The sequence below is a fragment of the Myotis myotis genome, unplaced genomic scaffold (assembly GCF_014108235.1).
Source record: "Myotis myotis isolate mMyoMyo1 unplaced genomic scaffold, mMyoMyo1.p scaffold_m19_p_4, whole genome shotgun sequence".
Classification (NCBI taxonomy): Eukaryota; Metazoa; Chordata; class Mammalia; order Chiroptera; family Vespertilionidae; genus Myotis; species Myotis myotis.
The window spans coordinates 125893826-125917121 of NW_023416346.1; the positions used below are offsets into that span (position 1 = coordinate 125893826).

The following is a 23296-nucleotide window of genomic DNA, read 5'->3' on the forward strand; positions in this document are numbered from 1 at the left end:
TATGGGTAAGACTATGGTGAAACCAACTTTTTTACGGGCTGTTGGAAATGAATCTTGGTGCAACTTACAATGAATAAAGTTTAGCACACATAAAATGAAGTATCTTAAAAATACACTATTATAATCAGAATTCTACTTTTAGACAAGAGTTTTAAGGAAATAATCTGAACTACTGCACACAAAAATTGTATTAAGAAGAAATGTCCAAAAAGGGAGTATTAAGTTAAAGAATAAGACTATTATCTTTAATTTATAGAACTGAATATTGATAGTAATATAAAATGTTGCTAACTTTATATATCTGGGGAAAGAAAATCATGTCAGTAAGAAATGCAACACAAAATTACACACAGAACGGGTTTTTAGCTATTTTTTTCTATGTATAGAAAAACAGACAGGAAAGAATGCATCTACCCTTAGAGCTATCTCTGTATGATGAGCTTATGGGGGATTCCTCAGTTGTTTGGGGTATCAAAATTCGTTTTAATGAATTCTTATACTTGTAAAGTCAGAAAACAAACCTAAAATAACAAAGCTCACAAAACAGTCAATAGCTCTCCAAACTCACCAAGCACAAAGGCATCACTTAGGTGCCCAAGGCTCTCTACACTATTGTTCTTAGCTTACCCTCCCTAGGCTCCTCAAAATGGATTCCCTCTGGCTTCCTGACCATGCCCTCATACCTTCTCACTTCAGCAACTTAGCCCACACTATCTGCCTGGATCGCATTCTCCACCTGGTCAAGTGCCACCATCTTCCAAAGTCCATGAGAAACACTTTTTTCTGTGAAATTTTTCCTAATTTTGCTAGCTTAGCCACCCCAACCAGATGCGATTTTCCTTGTTTGACTTCTACAGAAATGACTATAGCACTCTTCCTACAAGTTGTCTTAACTTTAACAGTTCTGTTTTAATGCTCCTACTAGATTCTAGGAGTTCCAGAAGGGGCTCTATCCTTCTTCTGCTCTTTCTCTAATACTGATACACTGTTTCGCAGCATTAAACACATATTGAGTATTTGAGGAACTGAATAAATTATTGTCACAATGGATTAGTCTTTTGTTTTGGCCACAAGAAGAAGGAAGAGAGAACAGGAAATGTTACTCATTTGAAACTCAGCATGGAATTTCTCCCAGAAACAATGAGAAAAAATGGGTTATTAATGAATAAAAAATAATGGACTTCTATTTCATTCTTTTGTCAGCTACAAATCTATCCATAATTGGTAACTTTATTTCTATGGAAACAAACATGCAATTTGAGATCCCAAAAATCTACCTCCAAAGAGTTTCTGGAGTACAGCCATTGCTTAAAATGATATACTTGCAGATAATATTTTCCTTTAGAAAAAACATGGTGTTGCTTAAATCTGCCTTAAGCCTCTCATGAAATGACAATAGGAAGGGTGAAATAAAACAGAAAAAAGTGGATGTTCTGCCGAAACCGGTTTGGCTCAGTGGATAGAGCATCGGCCTGCGGACTGAAAGGTCCCAGGTTCGATTCCGGTCAAGGCATGTACCTTGGTTGCGGGCACATCCCCAGTGGGGAATGTGCAGGAGGCAGCTGGTCGATGTTTCTCTCTCATCGATGTTTCTAACTCTCTATCTCTCTCCTTTCCTCTCTGTAAAAACTCAATAAAATATATTTAAAAAAAAAAAAAGTGGATGTTCTAAACTCCTGAAACTTTAAGGGGAGAAAGTCTTCAAAGGTTATTTTCTTTTCCATGAAAATCTTTAAATTAATTAAATTAATATTTACAAAGTCTGTGCAGATAACCCACCCATGAGTTCACACATACCTAAGTGTGTATATTTAAGGACAAACCCTCCCTATATTTAATAGCACACAGGGCTTTACTTAGAAATAACACTGTCTTCATCAGACATATTGTGAGGGCTGCTCTTTGCCAGATTTTGGTGGGGGAGGGAAGCCGGTTAGGACAGCTCTTAACACTGACTTGGGCTATCTATGTATATATTTAAGTATTGCTCTATATGCATTCATTCAATATGTATTGAGAACTGTGCTAGGTATACAAAGGTTAGTATGACCTTGCCCTCAATGCCAACAGGTTGCCCCAGACCTATATACATTCTACAGGAGGGACTGCACAATAAGCAAGTAAACAAATGAATGAGATAATTACAGGTTATGGTAAGACCTGCAAAGGACACAAAATAAACAAGACAGGGAGGCTATTTAATAATTACCACAGGCCTCTCAGATACATATAAACCAAGATGGAAAGGAAAAAAAAAAGACCTAGCCATGCACACTACCTGGGCAAGAGCCTTCCAGGCATAGAGAAGTGGAAAGGTTTCCAGATAGAAACAGACTCAGTTTGTTTGAAGAACATAAAAGAGGCAGTGTGGCTGGTCATGTTGTTCAAACTGTGGGGTATGTTTGTAAGTTGTGATAACAATTTTGTGGGTCGCTGCCTCAAGGGAGTTATAGGTTTTCAGAATAAGTATTCTTGAACAAAGTTTTGCTTCAGTTTTGTGTGTGCACATGTACTGGATTGCAATATATAATACATTTCCTACTGTGGGCCTTGAAGAAAGCAAGGAGAGTAGGAACAGAAGATGATGAAGGGGTGGGTAAGAACTAGGGCATGCCTGGCCTTGCACTGAGGCCACCATTAAGAATTGGAATTTTTTGCCGAAACCGGTTTGGCTCAGTGGATAGAGCGTCGGCCTGCGGACTGAAGGGTCCCGGGTTCGATTCCGGTCAGGGGCATGTACCTGGGTTGCGGGCACATCCCCAGTGGGGGATGTGCAGGAGGCAGCTGATCGATGTTTCTCTCTCATCGATGTTTCTAACTCTCTATCTCTCTCCCTTCCTCTCTGTAAAAAATCAATAAAAAAAAAAAGAATTGGAATTTTTATTCTAAACAAAGTAGGAAGGTACTGAAGGGTTTCAAGCTGGGGAGTGACATGAATAATTCGACAGGATGGTGTTACCAAAAGATTACTATAGTGAAATTCAAAGATCTGAGCACCTGCCCTGGCCTAGCCACTAACACTAGAGATTTTGAGCAAATCACATAATCTCTCTAACTTTACTTTCTTCATTTTACAAATAAGAAGGTTGGAGCAAGATGACCTTTGAGATCTTATCTATTGCTACATTCCTATGAGTACATCGGGGGCAAATAAACGACTACTGGTAGACACTAGGTCAGGTTTTAAGTTATTTCTTAAAATATTATAAATCACGTAGCCATAAAAGTCTCATTTCTATAGAAAGAAATTTTAGAATTATTTCTTTACTGGAACCAGCTATGTGATTGGAAATGAGATCTCTGGACTCAAGGTGAATCAGGTGCTTTTGCAACTCTCTGGTGCAAAGTTTAGGATGGGAAGGGATTAAAATATTTACTGACCAGGTTTTTTTTTGGAACAGATTTCCTTTTTCGTTCTAGATTATCAACTGAGATAATATAGTGCAGTCTAAAGTTGCAGGGAACATCTTTTAGCACTAAAGTCAAGATGTGGAAGCTTAGCTCCTTTCACAGTAACCAAAATGAATATAGAGGCAAAATATTCATTGACAGACTACTATGTGCTAACCCCACGCTAGACAGTTTGATATATGTTTTTTACTCAATACTCCTAACGCAATTATTTCCATTTTACCGCAACGGAAACAGAAAAGACAATTAGCTATTCAGTGTGCTCATAAAAGACAAGTAAACTATCAAGTGGCAGGATTAGAGTTAGAATATTTATATCATGTTTATAACAAATTATCCTGCATGCTTTTAAAATTACAAGGATTAAATCATCGGTTTTAACTGGACAACTCAAGTATCTGTGACATATGGGCACAGAAAGTTTAAGCAATAAATCAATTCTGGACTCTCGGGTACTTTGCTAGGTACAGTGTGAGATAAAAAGATGAGAACTTGTTCTAGCACTGGAGAGCCTACGCAGTTGGTAGCATGCTGGGTTAGTTGTATGACGTGGAATTAAGCAAAATATCCAAGGAATCTGGATCCCCACTTAAGTACACGTGAATAGGATTATGGCAGTTTCCAGGTTCATTTTCGCGATTGCTGCTGGTGAAATGTCAGCAGAGGAACCAGGGACTGGGCAGTGCCGTGAACGTGGAAAGTGTCCTGCAAGTTCCATAAACTTGTGATGCTGGATACACTGATTTCCAACTTGCATTAACCCTTTAGCAAGCAATGGACGCATCAGCTGCCCAATTGGAGCAGTGTGCATGCCATGTTACGGAGAGGAAAACCTTGGAAACTTGCAGGGCACCGTCCCCGTGAGGGTCGAAATGGTCCCTAACACTTCCCACTGGGACACCCGCAAACACACCAGCCGCAAAGCTGGGGATGCTCACTGCACACCTGCCTCGACACCGAGAACGCGGTACCCACCTGTCACATACTCGGCTTCGAACCTTCGTCGGGTCTCAGAGATGAGCTTGGCTTTATTCTGGGCGTGACACTGGAAGGGAGACAAGAGCAAGAGACGCTTAGCAAGCACACCAGCCTGCTTCCCCTGGGCTCAGCCCATCTGCACCTGGGAGCGTCCCCCCCCAACCCCCCGCCTTCACCCCGAGCTCAGAGGAGGATTCCGGGTCCCAGGAGGGGGCAGGCAGCGCTGCGGTTGCGCTCGGCTTCTCACCTCGGCCATGGTCGCGGGCGTAGACGTGATGGCAGTCACCGTCCTCACTTCCACCGCGGCCGTCCCAATAGCTCCTCACCCGCGGGCCGTCCTGGAGGTAGAGAGGGAAGGGCGGGAGGTGGGGGCGGTCGCGTGACACCGGAAGGCGGGCGGAGGTGTAGCTGCGCTGCCCAATCCCATACGGCCGCCCGAGTCTGGAGGCGGGACCTTGCCCGAAACCTGGCCTCTCATTCGCTTCTTGGTCGCGCCCCGCCCCCTGTGTCCCTGCACTGCGGACCCACCCCCGCCAGCCTCGGACAGAAGGCGCTCCTCCCACCCCTCCCTCCCCACGAACTCCGCCCGAGCAAGCTCCGCCTGCTATTCGCTTTCCCCCATGTTCCCGGGAGGCCCCGCCTCCTCCGCCCCCCTCGGCTCGGCTGGCTCCACCCCCTCAGAGCCGCCTCCAGTGCAGCCCTCCCAAGATGCCGCGCGCCGGCGGGAGGTTTGGAGCCTCCGGAACTGTGTGCGCGGCTGGAACTTCAGGAACCCGGGGGCTGTAGGATGCAGGGTCCCGGGCGCGGAGGTAGGGCCAGCGAGTGTTTCCTTACCCGACCTTCCTGGAGGGGGCGGCGGGGCTGGGGGTGCTTCCTTGTCATCGTTGCGGGAGAGCAGGGAGAAAGCGGGCATCCCTGGGCCTGTGTCCATCATCCCTTGGATGGACATCATCCTATGGAATGATAACGAGCTTTTAAGTGCTGGTTATATTTGGGGATATTTCACTTGGAAGTTTCTCCACCTCTGTAACAACTTTCTGACTTGGCACTTAACGAATGTATCATTGAAATCTTTGAAACACAGTTGCATAAAGTTAAGAGATGTAAATTATATACTTTATTGAGATGATTGTTCTCAAAGCAAGGGGGGCAATTGGAAATGTCTGGAGGCGTTGCTTTTTAAGAATATTTTTATTGATTTCAGAGAGGAAGGGAGAGGGAGAGAGAAAATCACTGATCAGCTGCCTTCTGCACACCCCACACTGGGGATCGAGCCTGCAACCCAGGCATGTGCCCTGACAGAATGGAACCCTGACCTCCTGCTTCCTAGGTGGATGCTCAACCACCCCTGCCTGACTGGAGGCATTTTTTGTTGTCACAACTGGGAGAGGACCTGCTACTGGCATCTGGTGGGTGGAAGCCAAGGGTACTGTTAAATCTGCAATGCACAGGACAAGCCCCACAAGTTATCCAGTGCAAATTATCAGTAAGTGCCAAAGTTGAGAAAGATTGACTCATAAGTTACTGGGACAGATTTTATGGCTGTTGGTTAAAAAATTGAAAGGAAAATTTCGCATTCAATGATATTGCCTTTTTAAAAAAAATTTAAAGGTGCTGAAAACTGCCAGCCTTGTAAGAAGAACAGTCCCCGTGTTTCCACCATCCATCGTCAAACGTGATTGACACTTTAGCATCTTTCACCCAGACTTTTTTGTTTACATGTTTTAGAGAAAAAATGAATAAATTGCTTAAAGATTATTTGGGTATTTCTTAATAATATTTTAGATACAAGCACACCTTGTGTTTGTTTTTTTAAAATACATTTTTATTGATTTCAGAGAGGAAGAGAGAGAGGTAGAAACATCAATGAGAGAATCGTTGATGGGCTGCTTCCTGCACACCTCCTACTGGGGATCAAGCCCACAACCTGGGCATGTGCCATTGACCAGACTCAACCCAGGGCCCTTCAGTCCCCAGGCCAATGCTCCATCCACTGAGCCAAACCAGCTAGGGCAGGCACACCTCGTTTTATTGCACTTTGCTGTGTTGTGCTTTACGGGTGTTTTTACAAATTGAAAGCAAGACCCTCCACCAGCAAAAAGATTATGACTTGCTTTATTGCGATACTGGCTTTATTACCATGACCTGGAACTGAACCCACAGTATCTCTGACGTATGTCTGTGTAGCTAAGGTCTTCCTCTGGCTCCATTCCCCCCTGAAATCTATCCCTTTCTCTAGAATAAAGTCATTCAGAATGTGGTATGAATCTGTACAACTTTTTAAAAATTTTTTTTGTGCCAGGCTGCCTGGATTTGAATCCTGACTCTTGCACTTCCTTTTTGTAGACCTTGAAGAAGATCCTGAAACTTCCTGCCTCAGTTTCCCCATCTGTAGAATGAAATAATAGTGCCTGTGGCATAAGGATGTTGTGAGGAATAAATGATTGACTCCAAAGTCCAACAGTACCTGGTACAGAAAAAGCATTCAGAATATAGGCATTGTAAGGTAAACAGAAAATATATAATGCTGTTTTGTGTTTTGATTTAGATAAATAATGTACTGCCATATACATTCTTTTGCAATGTATTTTTTTCTCATTTTATTTTTGAAATCTAGCCATGGTGATACACGTAAATCTAACTTATTTCTTTTAACTATGTTGTGATATTCCATCTGTATTTATACATTTCATTATCGGTGGTCATTGAAGGTTTTACTACTTTTTATGTTACACATAACAACACAGTGAACATTCTAGAGTAATATCTTTGTGAATTATGTAGGATTACTTCTCTTGGGTCACATTTAGAAATGAAATTACTGGATATACCAGTATGCATTTCCATTTATTGCCATATTGCCTTCCAAAGTCGCCTTTCCCTTTAATTAAGTACTCATCATTATTTCCTAATTAATGGCTCTGCCTTTAGTCTGACCTCACCCGTCTTCAACACTGTCACCCAAATCTTTATAATTCAGAAATATAATACTGGGATTTCTATTTTTTAAATTTCTTGGTGGTTTATCATTGCATAGAGAAAGTTAGAAGTCCTTAGTATGACATAGAAAACCTCTTTAACTTAATCTTTCCTAACTCTGTTATTGGATCACCATTTCCCATATTCACCTGTATTTAAGATCAACTAAATATTGTTGAGAAAGGGAAAAGGGAGATTAATTCTGGGGAGGCCTCAACAAATGACTTCTAGTCATATAGGTAGAAAAAATTTTTAACACTAGTTCTGTAGCCAAGTTAATTTACTTAGGTAATAATGTCTATATGTTGAAAAAATGACATCTATCAGTATTATGCTCATAAGATTATGTTTAATATGATTAGTTTAAAATTTTACTTAGCACTTAGCTTTCTTAATGCTACCTTTTTCCCCCCCCCAAAGATACTTTATATTGGTGGAAATTGGTGTGGCTTCTTAGAGACATTTTAAAATTTCATCTACAGATCATACTACCAGACTGGTAGTAACTAAAAGAGTTCTGAAATACAAAGTGTCCAAATGAATTTAGTAGCTTTTAAAGGCAACATTGTGTATTTGTTTGGGAGACTGGTGGGAAAAAAAATGGATGAGGATAATTTATTGCCAACCTATTATATTTCTGCTGTTATGTATTGTTTTTCTAGTATACTCACACATTTTATGTATAAAACTAGAGGCTAGTGCATGGATTTGTGCACTGGTGGGGTCCCTCTGCCTGGCCTGTGGGGATAGGGCTGAAACTGACTCTCTGACATCCCCTGAGGGGTCCCGGATTGTGAGAGGGCGGTTCTTGGGTTATGTACTCTGGAATCAGGCTCCCTCCTCTCTGGTTCCAGGTGTATCACCGGAGAACCCGCCCCAGTGACCACAGCTCGGCAGCTCCTGCGTTGAGCGTCTGCCCCCTGGTGGTCAGTGCGCGTCATGCTACTGGCTGGTCAGTTGGTCAGCTGGTTGCTTAGGCTTTTATTTATTTTTTATTTTTTAAAAATATATTTTATTGATATTTTACAGAGAGGAAGGGAGAGGGACAGAGAGTTAGAAACATCAATGAGAGAGAAACATTGATCAGCTGCCTCCTGCACACCCCCTACTGGGGATGTGCCCACAACCAAGGTACATGCCCTTGTCTGGAATCGAACCTGGGACCCTTCAGTCCACAGGCTGACGCTCTATCCACTGAGCCAAACCGGTCAGGGCAAGGCTTTTATATATATATATAGATAGATAGATAGATAGATAGATAGATACAGTAAAACCTCAATATAAGGGACTAATTCAGAATATCAGCCAGCATGTATTTAAACTGCTCCAGAAAGTCACGCCATGTGACAACAGAAACAGTTACCACTCTAAATGCAGTGTGATCACGTGCTAATCATTCCCCAAACATTGTTTACCAGGGGTGACTCTTGGATTTAAATATGTAGACTATAGTTGTAGATAGGTAATATTTACTTATGTCTGTGAAATTACTAGTGTTTTTTTCAACATACGGTTTATTTGCTAAAATTTGTTAAAAATAAGTGAATTAACCAGAAAAAAATAACCTGTTAATTTAATTATAAGCAAATCTTGGTGAAAAGCATTTTAAGCCCTGGCTGGTATAGCTCATTTGGTTGAAGCAACATCCCATACACAAAGGTTGTGGGTTAATTCTTGGTCAGGAAACATACGTAGGCAACCCAATCTATGTATCTCTCTCACATCTATGTTTCTCTTTCTTCTTCTCTCTCTCTCCCCCTTTCTTCCTCTTTAAAGAAATTTTAAAAAGAACAAAAAGGATTTTAAAATTAACAGGGTGTTAATTTTCACATATGACATACAGACCAGAAATTTTGTCTGTTAAATCTGAAGTCCATTCAGTTGACAATTTGCTGTACGGTCAACTTTGGTGTAAAGTAATATGGGACAGGAAAAGCTCATACTAATTGCATACTATCCTATATAATAAAACCCTAATATGCAAATCGACCGAACAGTGGAATGACTGGTCGCTATGATGCACACTGAACACCAGGGGACAGATGCTTAATGCAGGAGCTGCCCCCTGGTGGTCAGTGCGCTCCCATAGAGGGAGCACCGCTCAGCCAGAAGCTGGTGAGCGCAGCGGTGGTGGCGGGAGCCTCTCCCATCTCCGCAGCAGCACTAAGGAGCAGTGAACTAAGTGGTAAGGAGCAGCAAGCAGGCGGGCGGTAAGCAGCGAGAGGTCCCAGACTGCGAGAGGACGCAGGCCGGACTGAGGAACTCCCCACTCCCAGTGCACAAATTGCACTGGGCCTCTAGTTTTGTAAATAATTTGTTTCCAAATCTCCTGCCCCCCATAGTTGGAGTAGGAGGTAAAATTTAATTGGTTTGAGTTACCTGTTTTTTTCTGTAGCCATTGTTTTAAGGGTATAAATGATGAATAGGCTGAAATATGATAATCACGGTTTGATTATTCAGGGCTTGTTTATATTGGTTTAGGAACCTCCAAATTGAACCTGAGTTTCACCTGTTTCCAGATTATTTCTATCTAAAAAAATAAAAATAAAATTGCCATTTACTCCATAGATTTAAAGGTTTATTTTATGAACATATGCTAAGAACTTTTACTCTTAAAAAATATTGCATTAGTATAAAATTAAAGATATACACATTTATGTGCATTTACCAGGCCTTGAGATTACAGAACGTTTGAGGAAAAATTTGTCTTAAAAAATTCATGACATATTAGTAGCTTCTAATTTTTAACTCTAAGGTGGCCCATTTAAATAACATTGAAAATATGCATGTTTTTGCAATAGTATTTAAAAATAAAAAATAATGACCTTTTATATAATAGTCATTTGTGTTTTTAAATCTGTTTGAGACTAAGCCCATGAGAGTAAATTTGCTTTTGCTTAGAGCTCATGCTGAAAAAATGTTGAGTTAGGATTATAGCAAGGCTTTTTGAATATCATGCTGAATTTTATAACAGTGGTTTGTAACATTTTATCTCTATGTCATTCATATATTCAATATGTTAACATCTATCTTTCCAGGTAGTAATTCAAGGATCATGAATCTATTGAAAAGGGCTGGGGTGTGCATACAAGGTTTTTAAATTAGGAGGCAGTTATCAGATAAAGTTTATGTTTCAGAACAATAATTGAGATAGCATAAATAAATTGATCTATTGGAGGGGGAGAGAGTAGACTAAGGAAGACCAATTAGGAGCTTTAACCACAGCCTAAGTAAGAAGATGAAACCCTGAACTCTCCTAATGGCATTTGGAACAGGTAGTTTGAAGATGGATGTTTCTAAGTTAAAGAACATGGTGATATATTGCATTAAAAGAATATATACTAATAAAAATGTAATATGCAAATTAAGTGTCACTCCACAACAAAGATGGCGGTGCCCATAGCCACAAAGATGGCGGCGCTGGCCGGAGCCATGGAGCCGGCCGGAGTGGGCAGGATGCTTGGCTTCCTTCATCGCCCCAGCGACAAAGGAAGCCAAGCCTCCTGCAAGCCCCAGCCAGCTGCCAAGGGCTGGCCTCTGGGCAGCAGCCATGGAGCCAGCCGGGGCAGGTGGAAGGCTTCTCCAGCCCAGAGTGAAGGCTGAAGGTGGCGGCCAGAGTGAAGGCCCAGATCCCTGGTGCTGGAGGGAAGCCAGTGCCGGCAGCCAGGGGAAGGAAGGCTTCCTATTCTTGCACGAATCTTCGTGCATTGGGCCTCTAGTAGACTATAAGGGGCCTGATTTTCCTAAGTCATAACTTTGTCAGGGCGTGATAATACATACTCTAAAGTTCAGTAAAGGGTGAGAGTCTACTACTGACCTTTTAACTGTCAGATTCTCCTTACTATCACACTTGGATATTAGTGAGTCAGAGCACTGTGTTGGTTGAATATTACTTGTGGCATTTAATATTAAAATAAAATATTTTTCTATACAGAAGTTACTTTTGGTTATTTTAGCTACTAATATTAATGTATTTATGAATATTAATTTTTTGCTCAATCTTTTGGTAATTTCAAGGCTTATTAAATTCACATACATGTTTGTATTTTTTATGTTTTTGCTAATTCAACATTTGTTTTAAGAGTAAAAACTCTTAGCACATGTTCATAAAATAAACCTTTAAACCTGTGGAATAAATGGTAATTTTATTTTTAAAAAACTTTTCTAGTAGGTAGTAAAAGACAATGTGCTCTTAGATCTTTATCTTTGAATATCTCATCTTATACTTTTCCCTTTTTGGCTATCTTCTAAGAGTCCTGACATGTCTGGAAAATTTGAAATACAGGAATTACTCTTCATACATTTTGGTGGAATGTAACTAACATGTTTATTTCCTTTAAAGTAAAAGGTAGTTTCATATCTAAAAGCCACACCTTTTGATTTACCTACCTATCTTTACTACGGAAGCTGAAACTACTTTGTTTGCCCTATATCAGCAGTTCTCAACCTGTGGGTCGCGACCCCTTTGGGGGTCAAATGACCCTTTCACAGAGGTCGCCTAAATACATCCTGCATATCAGATATTTACATTACGATTCATAACAGTAGCAACATTACAGTTATGAAGTAGCAACGGAAATAATTTTATGATTGGGGGTCACTACAACATGAGGAACTGTATTAAAGGGTCGAGGCATTAGGAAGGTTGAGAACCACTGCATATCTTTGACAATAATTGCCTAACAACACACCAATAAGCCATTGACATCTGCTAGTTTGTATTATGATACATTATCTCCAGTTACTTCACGTCACAGATTTCATGAAGTTCTGACAAATAGTATCAATTTAATTTTTTAAAAAAAGCCATAGTGGAATGTATTTGTGTGTTGCTGCAACAGACAGATTTAGCAGCTTAAAGCCACAGACATTTATGATCTCAAAATTTCCTGAGCCAGAAAGAATGTCTGCAGTCACTTCAATAGAGCCCTACAGCTTTTAATAGTTGCTGTTAACACATCCCATTATTGTTTGTGATGCGGTTGCTTGCATTCTTTGCAAACTGTGTTTTTTAAGGGCTCTACAGAAATAATACTTAGGATATGTTTTTTGATGTGTGACATTAAGATAGCATAAAATGCTTAAAAATGTTGACTTAATAAAATTTATAATAGTCTAACAAAGGTAATAGTTCCCGAACAAAAATGTGTATTCTCTTCAACTCTGCCTACTTGATGGCAGTTTTTCTCATTTCATTTTTAGGTTAAAAAGCATTGAATGGAATCAATTTGTATTCCAAAACTGGAAACAACACAAAGACTTGATGTTGTGGAATCAGGAGCAAACAAGCAATGTCATCTAATGAACAAGAAAGAGTCTTGTGTTATAATGGTGAAGTCCTTGTTTTTCAATTGTCTAAAGGAAATTTTGCAGATAAAGGGCCTGCAGAAATACCCATATTACATGTCAGAAGAATGGTATTTGACAGAGAAACAAGTGCATTTGTTCAGAAGTCCACTGGATCCTTTAGCATAAAGGAAGAAGACTCTGATTTAAAAATCTTGTGTTGCAACTGTGTGTCAGATTTCAGAACTGGAATGAACCTCCCTTATATTATGATACAATGCAATGAAAAGAATAATGTTTTCAAATATGTTCTACTATTTCTTCACAGTACCAATAAATTTGAAAAATGTTTGAGTTTTAAACTAGCCCATGAGTTGAAGGATGGCCTAGGGGTCTTTAACGGGCCGTTAATTATATGGAAACATGTTAAAACATTCTTCTATCTCTCTCCCCAGACTAGCGAAATTATTACTGTGTCCATTAACTTTTCCTCTATTGAGTGGGCAGGAGAGATTGAAAATCTAGGTATGGTTTTATTAGGACAAAAGAAATATTATTTATCTGAGGAGGAAAGCACCTCAGAGCCTTCAAAATCAGATTATGCAGTTTGGAACACCAGATTTTGTGTATGCTTTCTTGAAAGTGAAGAAGTAATAAGTGATACATATATTATCCCTCCTGCTTATAGCAGTGTGATAACTTGTGTGCATGTCTGTGCAACTGAGTTTGTCAACAACAAGCTAAGAATGTCTTTGATTGCCCTTACTCGGAGGAATCAGCTGATTTCATTCCAGAATGGGACTCCTAAAAGTGTGTGCCAGCTTCCATTTGAAGATCCTTGTGCAATACAACTTATGGATTCAGGCGAAGACCGTCTTCTCGTTGTGTCCTTTAGGTCCAGTGCTTGTGGTGTTTGGGAAAAGAACTTTCAGGTACAGTACTTATTCTCATAATTATTCACTCGGTGTAGTCTTAGATCTAGTAGCATTCCTACACTTCATAGAGTTCATCCTGGAGTCTTATTATCCAAACCAATTTTCAGTGCTGCAATTAAAAGAAGATCATATATGATGTTTTTTCTTAGAATTATCAGAATACTACCTGATAAAGGTTTTGCTTTGCCATTTTGAGTCATAAAACCTTTGAGTTATTTGGAAATATATAAATATATAACTATAATTTTTACTATTTATTTGTCTTTTAAAGTGACGATTGCTAATTTTTATAATGTGATAATTGGATATGTATTTTTACTTAGAATCTATAATAACAAAAGTGTAATATGCTAATTAGACCAGATGTCCTTCCGGACAAAGCCAGGGCTGTGAGGGCCAAGGTGGCTGCCGCAGCGGTGGTGGCAGCAGCCTAGGCAGAGGCGGCCACCATGGCGGCGGGGTCAGAGCCCCTTGCACGAATTTCGTGCATTGGGCCTTTAGTAAAATTATAAGTGATTTGACTTCATAAGCTTTCTTGGAAAACTCAAATAAGTTTAACTTTTTAGAAGCTGGTGATTATCTATTTAAACTTAAAATCTAAAGGAATTTCTTTAAATGTGTCATTGTCCCTTAAGAAACAAATAATTGTTCTCCAGAGATGGAAGTGGTAAGTGTTATTTTTTCTAAAAACTTGCTTAGACAATTTTATGATGTTATATTTTGAAACTCAGAGTTATTCTTAGCAAGCATTGACATTTTATCCACATTTACGTTAGTTGTATCTTTTAATGTAAGGTTAGGAAATTCCCTTAAAATATTCTCTGGTATTGAGTGTTCAATAACAGGTAAAAAGATGCAAAAATGAATAGGAATTTGGAGGTTTGTAGCAGGGTATCTGCACCAATAATATTTCTCTGACACTGATTTTTGGTAACACTGAATCCTGCTGGCTTTAGATATATATCAGCTCATTCAGGTATGTGATGTGAGGTTTACAATTCAAGATAAGTACTCATTACTTGTCAGAAATGTCTTTTTCAAAAGTGATTTTTTTAGTACATTATATATACAACTTTTTAAGTTGGAGATAGTGCCTTTCTTTGTGTGCCCTAGCCATTTAATTAGAAGCTCAATTATAATTTCTATCACTCCATTATCACCTTGACATGGAATATTGATAAATATTTTAGAAAGTTTGAGAAGCATTTTTTATGTGAATTGTTACTTTCTGTATGTGCAAATGTCAGGTTGAAATTGTGTTTTATCAGACTTTGCCTTGTAAATTACCTTTATGGTAATAGGGATTATATAACTATATTCATTCTCAGTTACACATACAGGACTTACATCCTCAAAAGGAAAATAATTTGAAAGCTATCCTGTTTGTTTTTTTTTTAATTTTGTTTTATTGCTTAAAGTATTACAAAGAGTATTACATATGTCTCCTTTTTTTCCCCCCTTGACATTCCCCCGACCTCCCCTACCCCCCAGTGTCTTGTGACCATTGGTTATTCTTATATGCATGCATACAAGTCCTTCGGTTGATCCCTTACCCCCCCCCCAACCTTTCCCCGCCTTCCCGCTGTAGTTTGACAGTCTGTTCGATGCTGCTCCGCCTCTATATCTATTTTTGTTCATAAGTTTATAATGGTCTTTATTATCCATAAATGAGTGAGCTCATGTGGTATTTTTCCTTCAGTGACTGGCTTATTTCACTTAGCATAATGCTCTCCAGTTCCATCCATGCTGTTGCAAATGGTAAGAATTCCTTCTTTTTTACAGCAGCATAGTATTCCGTTGTGTAGATGTACCACAGTTTTCTAATCCATTCATCTGCTGATGGGCATTTAGGCTGTTTCCAAATCTTAGCTATGGTGAATTGTGTTGCTATGAACATAGGGGTGCATATATCCTTTCTGATTGGTGTTTCTGGTTTCTTGGGATATATTCCTAGAAGTGGGATCACTGGGTCAAATGGGAGTTCCATTTTTAACGTTTTGAGGAAACACCATACTGTCTTCCATAGTGTCTGCACCAGTCTGCATTCCCACCAGCAGTGCACGAGTGTTCCCTTTATCCGCGTCCTCTCCAGCACTTGTCGTTTGTTGATTTGTTGATGATAGCCATTCTGACAGGTGTGAGATGATACCTCATTGTTGTTTTGATTTGCATCTCTCGGATGATTAGTGACTTTGAGCATGTTTTCATATGTCTCTTGGCTTTCTGAATGTCCTCTTTTGAAAAGTGTCTATTTAGGTCCTTTGCCCATTTTTTGATTGGATTGTTTATCTTCCTTTTGTTAAGTTGTATGAGTTCCCTATAAATGTTGGATATTAAACCCTTATCGGTGATAACATTGGCAAATATGTTCTCCTACGCAGTGGGCTTTCTTGTTGTTTTGTTGATGGTTTCTTTTGCTGTACAGAAGCTTTTTATTTTGATGTAGTCCCATTTGTTTATTTTCTCTTTAGCTTCCAATGCCCTAGGAGCTGTATCGGTGAGGAAATTGCTTCGGCATATGTCTGAGATTTTGTCGCCTTTGGATTCCTCTAGTATTTTTATAGTTTCCCATCTTACATTTAAGTCCTTTATCCATTTTGAGTTTATTTTTGTGTATGGTGTAAGTTGGTGGTCTAGTTTCATTTTTCTGCATGTATCTGTCCAATTTTCCCAACACCATTTATTGAAGAGACTGTCTTGACTCCATTGTATGTTCTTACCTCCTTTGTCAAATATTAATTGAGCGTATTGGTTCGGGTCGATTTCTGGGCTCTCTATTCTATTCCATTGATCTATATGTCTGTTCTTGTGCCAGTACCAGGCAGTTTTGAGAACAGTGGCTTTGTAATACAACTTGATATCTGGAATTGAGATCCCACCTACTTTGTTCTTCTTTCTCAGGATTGCTGCAGCTATTTGGGGTCTTTTTTTATTCCAGATGAATTTTTGGAGAGTTCCTTCTTTGTCTGTGAAATATGCTGTTGGTATTTTAATGGGAAGTGCGTTGAATTTATAGATTGCTTTGGGTAGTATGGACATTTTAATGATGTTGATTCTACCAATCCATGAACATGGTATGTTCTTCCATCTGTTTATGTCTTCCTCTATCTCTTTTTTCAATGTTCTGTTGTTTTCTGAGTAGAGGTCTTTTACCTCTTTAGTTAAGTTTATTCCTAGGTAGCTTAATTTTTTTGGTGCGATGGTAAATGGGATTGCTTTTTTAGTCTCTCTTTCTGCAAGTTCACTATTGGTGTATAGAAATGCCATAGATTTCTTGGCATTAATTTTGTGTCCTGCTACATTGCCGAATGCATTTATTAAGTCTAATAGTTTTTGATGGAGTCTTTAGGGTTTTTTATGTACAATATCATGTCATCTGCAAATAAGGACAGTTTTACTTCTTCTTTTCCAATTTGGATGCCTTTTATTTCTTCTTCTTGTCTAATCGCAATGGCTATTACTTCCAGTACTATGTCGAATAGGAGTGGTGAGAGTGGGCATCCCTGTCTTGTTCCTGTTCTTAAGGGAAATGGTTTTAGTTTTTGCCCATTGAGTATGATGTTGGCTGTGGGTTTGTCATATATGGCTTTTATTATGTTGAGGTATGATCCTTCTATTCCCGCCTTGCTGAGTGTTTTTATCAAAAATGGGTGTTGGATTTTGTCAAATGCTTTTTCTGCATCAATTGATATGACTATGTGGTTTTTTTCTCTCAATTTGTTTATGTGATGTATCACGTTTATTGATTTGCAGATATTGTACCATCCTTGCATCCCTGGGATAAATCCTACTTGGTCATGGTGTATGATCTTTCTGATGTACTGCTGAATCTGATTTGCTAGGATTTTGTTGAGGATTTTGGCATCTAAGTTCATGAGGGATATTGTCCTGTAATTCTCTTTCATTGTGTTGTCTTTACCTGGTTTTGGTATTAGGGTGATGCTGGCTTCATATAATGAGCTTGGAAGTAAAGCTATCCTGTTTTAATTTGAAAGCAGTCTTTTAAAAGCACATTGTACTATTACTTGAAGTTTATTTGGAAGGTAGCATTTTCTATCTTTTTATACTTCTTTTCCTTCCAAGAAATGGTTGGGGGGGAAATCATCTGGTAAAGCCCATAATCCTTATTGGGGTCAGGGTCATGGAAAGAACACACTTAACCTAGGTTTGAATCCCAACTGAGCCATTTACTAGTCTTACCTTAAGGAAAGTATTTCATTTTTGTGAATCCGTTTTCTGACTTTATGAAATTGACATCATCCTGTCTCTTGAGAGGGGAGCATTAAATTAAATGACATTGTTAAGTGTCTAGCACAGTGCTTGGTACCTAGGAGAAGCTCAGTAAATTGTGTTCTAGGGTTCTTTCTCTACAATGGATCACCATCCTTTCCACAAGTTACCGGAGGCCCTATCCTTTATACTACCTCTGCAGGGAGTCTGTACTTCTAAACTATTTGCAAATGCCCTCATATCTGCCAAATTAAGTGTTTCTAAATTGCCTTTGTAACCTTGGAGTTTTGGATATAGCTTAGGGTAAAATATTTGATTACTTTAAAAGTGGGAATAAGTGCTAAGAATCTACAAATAAAGGGGGAAATAGTTGAGGGAAGTAATTGCATGTGAACAATTACACTTAATTTAGCAGTTAAGACAAAAAACGTAAATATAGCAGGTTTTACAATTGAAGGGAACATACACTGTTAAGGGAAAAATACTTTCTAACATTGAGTTCTGAGAGGAATTTACTGATTGTAGTAGTCTAAGAGGTTTTGAATAATAAAACAAATACATTATTGAAAAATAAAATCGTGTCTGTGATAGCAGTTTTTTTTCCTCAAATGGGAGAAAACAACAGAATGGTCTTCCTTTAGGTTGGCTAGGGACTATCCATCCATCCTTTTGGTACCTCATGCCATAAAGGACTTAAAGCAGTTTAAAAAGATAGGTTAACTACAAACATGCATAAATTAGAATAACTAATGAAAGTCAAGTTTAGTGTGTTCTCATATCAGTCCTCCCAGGTACAATGTTGTATCCAGTGACAGGACTTGAAACATAGAGCTGATTCTAGAGAAATACAAGTAGCTTTTCTCTTCTTAGGCTCCCTCTCTTGAATTGAAATTACCTCTGCAAGTTTTGGCAAGAATTTGCAACAGACTTTTCAAAATTGAGATCATTGTGAAGTATATCTGGTTCTAGAAGTGTTCTGTAGCAGAAGTGTTCTGATGTAGCCACTAGCCACATGTGGTTATTCAGCATTTCAAATGTGGCTAGTCTGAATTAGAATATGCTAGAAATGTCAAATATACACCAGATGTCAGAGACGTAGTAAAAAAATGAAAGTCAAATATCTAAATTTTTATTGATTATATTGAATTGAAATTACAGTATTTTGGATATATTAGATTAAATACAATATAATAAAGTTACTTTTACCTTTTTCTTTTCACTGCTACTAGAGACTTTTATTGGGTCTTGGGATATTTAAAATTATATATGTGCCCAGCATTTGTGGCTTGCCTATATTTATTTTGGATGACTATTCTAGACTTCTGGCTTACAGATATGTGCATGCATGTATGAGTGCACAGCTTTATGGTGTTTGCATAATAAGCACATTTTTATCACTAATGTATAGTTATGATATATAATATAATATTTTATATAGTTATTGTACTCCATGATACTCATGGGGAGGAGGGAGAAAGAGGGCATGGGTTTGCAAATAAGCTCCTTCCCCACATAGGAAAAAATCACTGCGTTAGCAATTAGCCTTATAGAGCAGTGGTTCTCAACCTTCCTAATGCCGCGACCCTTTAATACAGTTCCTCATGTTGTGGTGACCCCCAAGTTCATTGTTACAAATTGAACATAATTAAAGCATAGTGATTAATCACAAAAACAATATGTAATTATATATGTGTTTTCCGATGGTCTTAGGTGACCCCTGTGAAAGGGTCGTTCGACCCCCAAAGGGGTCGCGACCCACAGGTTGAAAACCGCTGTTATAGAGGCAAGGTTGATATTTGGTTATATAGATGGAAGAGTCTTATTTATATTCTTGCTCTAATGCAAGCTGCCCTCCTGTATCATAGATGATGTGTCTGTGCTTCTGGGATTCTCAGTGGGAGTTTTAGTTTTCTGCCTGAGGGAAAAGGGTATCTGATCCCCATGGTGTTAGTTTTCCAGGGGACTAATCTGGAGGCTTTCAACTTTATGGATCTTTAAGAAGTTGTCCTCTAGTTTAAACTTGGAATCTCATGGTCTAGTATAAACTGGTCAAATCAATCCACTAGGCTAGGATGGTTCTAAGTGCCCCACTATTAGAATCCCTCCCCTTTTGTGGCTCTGATAATAACTATGTTCTCCCCAACCAGAGTTTAGAGTATTAAGTTCATCTTGACTCTTTTCTTAAAATGTTTAGATTAAATTTATTGGATGACACTGGTTAATAAAATTATATAGGTTTCAAGCATACAATTCTATAATGCATCATCTGTATGTTGCATTGTATTTACCACAAATTTCCTTTTGTCATCTTGACTCTTAAAGTTTATTCTGCTTTGAGAGAGCTCTTATTGTGTCTAGTGGTACTTTCTAGTTACCTACTATAACTACATTCTTTGATCATAAATATAGGATAGGGCAAAAGTAGGTTTTCAGTTGTGAGTACTGAAACACAGAGTTTATTCTGTAAACCTACTTTCCCCCTATGCTGTAGATATCGGCTTATGGTTGTGAGGGCCATCCTTAAATTAAACATGTTAGAGAAAGAAACCGCTAGAGTTATTCACGAGAAACGTTAGAATTTCCAAAATAGTCTTGAGAAGTATGAGAATTTATAAATTATAATAAAACTTTAATATAGAAATCAGCAGTGTTATAGTCCCTGGAGAAATGTTGATAAAATATTGAATTTAAGTATCTTGATATTTATAAAGGTACAACTCCTTATGTTTCCTGATCTCTCAATATATTTATTTTAGTTTTTACTGTTTATACTAGTACCATTTTCATTACTTGTTTATGAGATTGAAGATACCAAATTACAACAACATGCAACAAAAGGATTTAGTTAATGTCACATCTGATTTTTTTTCCTTCTCTATTCTTTATCACTCTTTCAGGTTGCTGCTAAGTGGGAACAAATTAGCTCAGTACTCATAGATGACTTTATTGGAACTGGAACAGAACAAGTACTGCTACTTTTAAAGGACTCCTTAAATTCAGATTGCTTGAGTTCATTTAAAATAACAGATCTTGACAACATAAACTATTCAGTAAGTCCTGTTTACTTTTTTTGCATTACTTTAAGTACCATTTTAGAAAATCTGAGTGCTTTAAAGCTTTTGACCCACTATTTAAGTATTTGTGATTTCATACTTTAAGTAAACTTTTTGAACTTTAAAAATATATGGATTGAATCTTTTAGAAATACAGTCATATGCCACTTAACAATAGGGATATGTTCTGAGAAATGTGTCCTTAGGCAATTTGTCGTTGTGCAAACATCATAGAGTGCAGTACACAAATATAGGTGGTATAGCCTACTACATACCTAGGCTATGTGATATAGCCTATTGCTCCTAGGTTAGAAATCAATACGCATGTTACTATATGAATACTGTAAGCAATTGTAACACAATGGTATTTGTGTATCTAAACATATCGAAACATAGAAAAGGCATAGTAAAAATCCTATATAATAAAAGGCTAATATGCAAATCGACCAAATGTCAGAACAACTGGTCACTATGACACCCACTGACCACTAGGGGGCACACACTCAATGCAGGAGCTGCCCCCTGGTGTTCAGTGCGCTCCCATTGCAGGAGCGCCGCTCAGCCAGAAGCTGGGCTCACAGTGAGTGCAGCGGCGGTGGCGGGTGGTAAGGAGTGAGGGTTCCCGGATTGCGAGAGCCCTGGACTGTGAGAGGGATGTCTGACTGACTGCCGGCTTAGGCCCAATCCCAGGGATCGGGCGTAAGCTGACAGGCCGACATCCCCCGAGGGGTCCCGGACTGTGAGAGGGCACAGGCTGGGCTAAGGGGACGCACCCCCCCCTCAGTGCACGAATCTCATGCACCAGGCCTCTAGTATGGTATAAAAGATAAGAAATGATACACCTCTGTAGGGCACTTACCATGAATGAAGCTTGCAGGACTGGAAGTTGCTCTGGGTGGGGCAGTGAGTGAGTGCTGAGTAAATGTGAAGGCCTAGGACACTACTGTAGACTTTAGAAACACTGTATACTTAGGCTATACTAAGTTTATAAAACAACATGATATTAAGTCAAGCATAATGATGCAATCAAGAGATGTGGTAAACATGAGATATATGAGGCTGCTGCTGGTGTAATAAGGCATACTATTTTACAACACACGTTTGTATAAGTAGAAAGAGTACAATAAAAATTCTAATATAGTAAATCTATAAACTAGTGACAGTTTATTATCATTATCAAGTGTTATGTACTAGATGTAATTGTATGTACTATACATGTACATGTGCCTATATGTTTATATGACTGGTATATAAACATTTATTTACACTGTATCACCAAAAATATGTGAGTAATGTGTTGTCCTACAATGTTATGATGGGTCCAGTGTCACTAGGTGATAGAAAACTTTCATGTTCATTTTATAATCTTATGGGACCATAGTTGTATATGTGGTCCGTTGTTGACCAAAATGTTACATGATAAATGATTGTATGCATTGACTGTCCTTTCAACAGATTCCTAGGTATGTAGTAGGCTATACCACTTACATTTGTGTAACTGCACTCTATGATGTTTGCACAATACAGATTTACTGTGCTTTTGACTATAGTATATCTGGTGGTCAGTCAAATGATAAAAATACTGTAAATTAACTTATTATTGCTTCTGAAAATCCTTTTATATCAATAACATGATAATATTGGATTAATTAAAGGATAAAATGAAGTGAAAGAGCTTTATTAAAAGAAGCAACAGTTCATAATATCTTAAGATTTGAGGCATAAGGGAAATGATATACCTGAAGTTTCAGATCTATATAAAATGCCTCTGAGCCTCAGTTTTTTTCATTAGTAAAATGAGGGTAATTCTTATTTTCTCTAGTTGTGGGATTTTATAAAAACCTAGTAAGCTAATACTTTTTGAAGCAGTATACAACTGTTACATGGGTGGTAATAGTAATCATTATAATTTTTTTCTGGTTACAAAAAGATGGGGAAAATATATATTTTGTCTTTTATATAATAGTGTCTAACATAGAAAATTGTCCTCTCATTGGATAAACTTTAATTGCATGTTGTTAATATTATGAATTTTAAATTTCAAAATTTCAGTTTCAGTATATTTATTTATTTATTAGAGTCAAACATTGGATTGCAATAAAGATGACGTATTTGAAGACAAAGAAGATAATCGTTATTTGGTGATTCCAGCTCTGGAAAGAAGAGTGAAAGTTAGTGTCTATGTTTGCTTTGTGCTTTTCTTTTTTGGATCAATGCTATTTTAAATGAAAAAGAATAAAGAAAGAAAGTTCTTTAAAATATAAGCAACTCAGTGATTGGGAAACACAGTATTTAAAGGATCTTTACCTTTTCTGTACCTCTGTAAGAGCTATTACATTATTTATAAATGTAGCATCTAAAAATCATACCTTTTTGTAGTAAGATTGTGTATATTTAATAAACTCCATAAGATAAAATATAAGA

General features: G+C 38.3%; 2 protein-coding genes across 4 annotated transcripts in view; one reads left to right on the plus strand and one right to left on the minus strand.

The window, feature by feature from the left end:
- Positions 1-4752, minus strand: part of MOSPD2 (motile sperm domain containing 2) — a 43702-nt gene extending 38950 nt beyond the window's left edge. For all 3 annotated transcript variants that reach the window (XM_036305265.1, XM_036305264.1, XM_036305267.1), the window contains exons 1-2: positions 4637-4752; positions 4387-4456 (exon numbers count right to left, since the gene is read on the minus strand). In XM_036305265.1, the coding sequence (XP_036161158.1) occupies positions 4387-4456; positions 4637-4645 (79 nt within the window). In that variant the 5' untranslated portion in view covers positions 4646-4752. The remainder of the gene's footprint in view (positions 1-4386; positions 4457-4636) is intronic.
- Positions 4753-5091: 339 nt separating this feature from the next.
- Positions 5092-23296, plus strand: part of FANCB (FA complementation group B) — a 35294-nt gene continuing 17089 nt past the window's right edge. Inside the window, exons 1-5 of the mRNA XM_036306037.1 lie at positions 5092-5198; positions 6736-6895; positions 12571-13586; positions 20717-20869; positions 22951-23043. Of these exons, the coding sequence (XP_036161930.1) occupies positions 12660-13586; positions 20717-20869; positions 22951-23043 (1173 nt within the window). The 5' untranslated portion in view covers positions 5092-5198; positions 6736-6895; positions 12571-12659. The remainder of the gene's footprint in view (positions 5199-6735; positions 6896-12570; positions 13587-20716; positions 20870-22950; positions 23044-23296) is intronic.